The following is a 4,149-nucleotide window of genomic DNA, read 5'->3' on the forward strand; positions in this document are numbered from 1 at the left end:
CATACTACTCATTTCTTATGTATTTACATATCTAAATCACATGACATTACCCAATTCTTATGTATTTACATAACTAACACTTTAATTTTTTTTTTTTTTTTTTGCATTTATACAAACCAAATTTTTTATATAATAGCAAAGACACCAAATCTCTGTTCCTATTCAGCTTGTTATAAATCTAACACAAAAAATTTGTTTGTGTTCAACTCATTTGCTTATCGAACGAATCGAACACGAGCTATTTAGAAAACCAAACATGAGTTGTTCACGAATAACAATTTTTTTTTTTTGACAACACTATTTAGTTGGTTGTCTCCATCATTATGCTCGCTCCGTCAATCAAGCTAGCTCAACATCTCCCGCTTGTTCTCGCTCCCTCCGATTCTCTCTATCTAGCTCTTGCTCTGTTATTGCTCTGTTATCTCTACAACCCAAATCAACATGTGCTTTCTCTAGAGCCCCCTTCATATTCTTTGTATCCCTATCATTTGATTTGTGTTTTCAATAAAGTTATACTCAGGAAAGTGTGATTCCACAACACAAATACAATGATTCTAAGAGCTTTTACATATATATATATATATATAAGCCCAAAAATTCCTAAATCAATCATTATAAAGCATAAGTAATAACTTTCCCAAAATCATCTGAGCTATTAATTATATTGAGCATGTTCAAGAGAAATAATTTTGATTCATGCTTTGCTAGTAGCATGCATATTAATGTTTTAAATATAATTACTGGTCTATGCTACAATATTTGAGATTTGTATCTTCTAAATGTCTAACATTATCATTAACTTATCTAAAGTTAAATATATAATTTCATGCATATGTTCTAATGTGTTTTAAAGACTAGAACATTATGAAAACAAATATAAATTTTTTTATATTAGATAAATAATAAATATATGAAATTTTATGGTATACTATAAGTCCCCTTATTTAATTATGTTCTTATATTATGATCACTAAATATGGACAATAAATAAAAATAATAAACAAAATATACTTAGTAATCATGATATGTTATAACTATAAATTTCTTACTTTAAATATTATACAACTATAATAATATGTATATGTACTTGAATAACTTCAATACTGCATTTATGTAATAAATACAATGATATAAATTTAATTCGAAAATAACAATTTATAAATAAATAACTTATATTTACCATAAAATAAATTAAAATTTTTCTGAGCCCAATGGTATGTATGTATGCTCTCCCTTATATAAGCTCTCCGGCCACCAAAGAGCGGAGGTTCTACCTCTGCTCCTTCGCCTACACTCTATTGTTCTATCTCTTTCTCTGGAATCCTCAAAAGCTCAGACACAATGGATGCATCTCCCCCAGGAACCAGTAAACGGCCCGCGGAGTCTGCCGAGGAGGAAGAAGAAGAGCTCCAGCCGGACGCTAAGAAGCAGAAGAGATGCTTCGCGGAGTTCGAGCCCCGAAGGTCTCTCCTATATCTTTTCCGCCTCTCGTTTCATTGCTTGATCGTTTTTGTTCTCTTTTTGTCGCAGCTATCAGCTTACGGTGTTTGAAGTGGCAATGCGGAGGAACACCATCGCAGTTCTAGACACCGGCGCTGGGAAGACTATGATTGCGGTGATGATGATTAAGGAAATTGGGAAGGAACTTAGGATGAAGGAGGACAGGGGTCTCATTGTCTTCCTTGCTCCTACCGTTCATCTTGTCACCCAGGTTTTTGTTCTTTGAGATGTAAAGTGATTTTGATACATTTCTGATGAAATTGGTTGTTTTTTTTTATAGGGTTTTAGGGGAATTTGTTCTTGATTTAGTTCTATTCTGATTGCTTTCTGTGGGGTTAGCAATATGAGGTGATCAAAGTTCACACTGATCTTAAAGTTGCTGACTACTATGGTGAGAAGCGGATTGATCAGTGGGATGAGAAGAATTGGGAGAAGGAGACATCAACTTACCAAGTAAGTTCGGCTCCTTTTCTGTCATAAGAAGCATTTAGCTGTATGATCGGGTGCTTGTGTTGATTTAATTTATTTACTGTCTTTAACGAATTAAATTTCTTATGTTATTGACTTTGTCTACAGCGTTTCTTTATCTCTCCAGTGGGCGAGTAGCCGTGTTCTTTTCTGATGACATGGAATCTTGTTCTATGTTTTAGAGCGCATTTATAAATTTGATTTATTTTTTCATTTTGATGATTCATGAATATCTTTTTTATTTTCTTATCGATTTTGGCTTTGGGGTTGTTTGGTTGGATGCAAATCAAATGCATTCAAGTATTATATTTTGCTTGTTAGATTACATTTCTCATATAGTACAAGGTCTCTCTTCTCTCCCTCTATCTCTCTGTCATGCTCTCTATCTCATCCAATAGACGGGCTTGTGTTGGTTCGTGAAAGATGGGAGTGGGCTTGGGAAAGGTCATTGGTGAATGAAGGGCTTGGGGAGGAAGGTATTGGGAAGAGGAGAGTGGTGTGTGACGTGGAAAGCTTGGGGGTGTTGATGATTGAGAAAAGGATGAGCAAGCAGTTTGTTGGAAAGGGGGAAGTTGGTGTGATGTGGAGGGACTCACGGAGGTTGAGGGCAACTAGATTGGTTTGGTGTGGTTGAAGACAATCAAGGAGGTAGAGTGGAGGTCGTTGATGAGGATAGGGGTGCTTTCAAGGTCATAGAAAACACGAGCAGCTTAAGGAAGTGTTGATGATGGACATGATGCCGACGATGGAGGGACTTGGAGGAAGATCAGGATTTGAAAATCAATTGATTTGACTAGTTTCCAAATGCAAGGAAAATGTGGTGTTTGGAGTATTTCTAGTACCTCAAAATTTTGGTTTTTATTTGTTTTGAATTAAATTCAAATGTTAAAATACAAGTAAATTTAGCGCAATATGCACTCCTATTGATTTAGACCAAATAACCCCTAGTATGGGGTAAATGGAATTTAAATTTGGATCTTGGTATGCTTTGCATATCACAATTGTAGGGTATGTTGCGAAATATTTTTTTATTCATCATATCATTAGATACATGATGCGAAAAAGCAAGGTTTAGAAAATCGGACCGAATTGACTTTTTTGAATGGTTTGACCATGAATTGGTGGCCAGTTTGGTCCAAATCATATAAAAAACCTTTATGGCTATGAATCGTTCAAAATCAGTCAAACTTGTGGTTCAACCTGTAGACTGGTGAACCGGTTGAACCACGGATTAGTCCCGTGCGACCAATTTTATGCGATCCTGAGTGGCATAAGGGCGCCATATCGCGGCGTAGGAGCGATGCTGCTGCGTAGTCTCATGTTGCAGAGCTTTATGGTTTTCAAATTTTGGCCGATGAGATTCTTAACTATTATTAATTTATTTATTTATATTTATCACTATTACATCATTATTTTATCATATAGATTGTTTATATTTATTATGTCATTCAGTTCAACCCGCGGTTGTACTAACGAGCCTTGAACATTTCATTTTTCTGGTTTGTTGTCGGTTTGGTTTTTGAAACCTTGATAAAAAGTATAATATGATGGAAAAATAGTTATAAAACTTGCAATGCAAATAATTTAACATGATTGCGTCTTGCTTGCATGTTACTTGTTTTTCTTTTTTGGTTGTTGGACAACAAACATTATGAAGAAAGTATTTTTCACATTGAAAATGGTATTTTCTTGCATCCTTTATTCATTTTTGTTTTCAGTCCCACCACCAAAAACTATAGGAGAAGTGAATATGTGCCATCTTGCATAGAAAAATAAGCCTACAGGCTTATGAAACTTAAAGCTTCAAATTGAAACAAATTTCATTGAACTTCTTTCACTCTCCGACAACCCTTAGTTTGGGTGAAGAAGAGTTTTTGTGGATCTTTCATAGGCTTTGATAAGTGTATGATGGTGCCAGCGTAAGGGAAGCTTTGGTTGGGCTATGATGGTCTTTTTTGTGCTCCAAAAAGTTACTGTTAAATATAACAAAACAATTATAGTAAACAATAACTCAATGCATATCCATCCAAATAATAAGTTTGAAATATTTCTTTCAAACAAATTCAATTTTAAGAAAAGAACTTGGACTTTTAGATTAATCATTGGGAATGTAACCTTTGCAATTTCATTATATATATATATATATATATATATATTTTAATACATATATGACTTTTTCAT

At 34.2% G+C, this 4,149-nt stretch overlaps 1 protein-coding gene across 4 annotated transcripts in view; it reads left to right on the plus strand.

The window, feature by feature from the left end:
• The first annotated feature begins 1,266 nt into the window (after positions 1-1,266).
• LOC110027801 (endoribonuclease Dicer homolog 3a) overlaps positions 1,267-4,149 on the plus strand; it is a 44,909-nt gene continuing 42,026 nt past the window's right edge. For all 4 annotated transcript variants that reach the window (XM_020729373.1, XM_020729374.1, XM_020729375.1 and 1 more), the window contains exons 1-3: positions 1,267-1,463; positions 1,531-1,711; positions 1,840-1,953. In XM_020729373.1, coding sequence (XP_020585032.1) covers positions 1,342-1,463; positions 1,531-1,711; positions 1,840-1,953 — 417 coding nt within the window. In that variant the 5' untranslated portion in view covers positions 1,267-1,341. The remainder of the gene's footprint in view (positions 1,464-1,530; positions 1,712-1,839; positions 1,954-4,149) is intronic.

This window comes from Phalaenopsis equestris, unplaced genomic scaffold (genome assembly GCF_001263595.1).
Source record: "Phalaenopsis equestris unplaced genomic scaffold, ASM126359v1 Scaffold000450, whole genome shotgun sequence".
In the NCBI taxonomy this organism is placed as follows: Eukaryota; Viridiplantae; Streptophyta; class Magnoliopsida; order Asparagales; family Orchidaceae; genus Phalaenopsis; species Phalaenopsis equestris.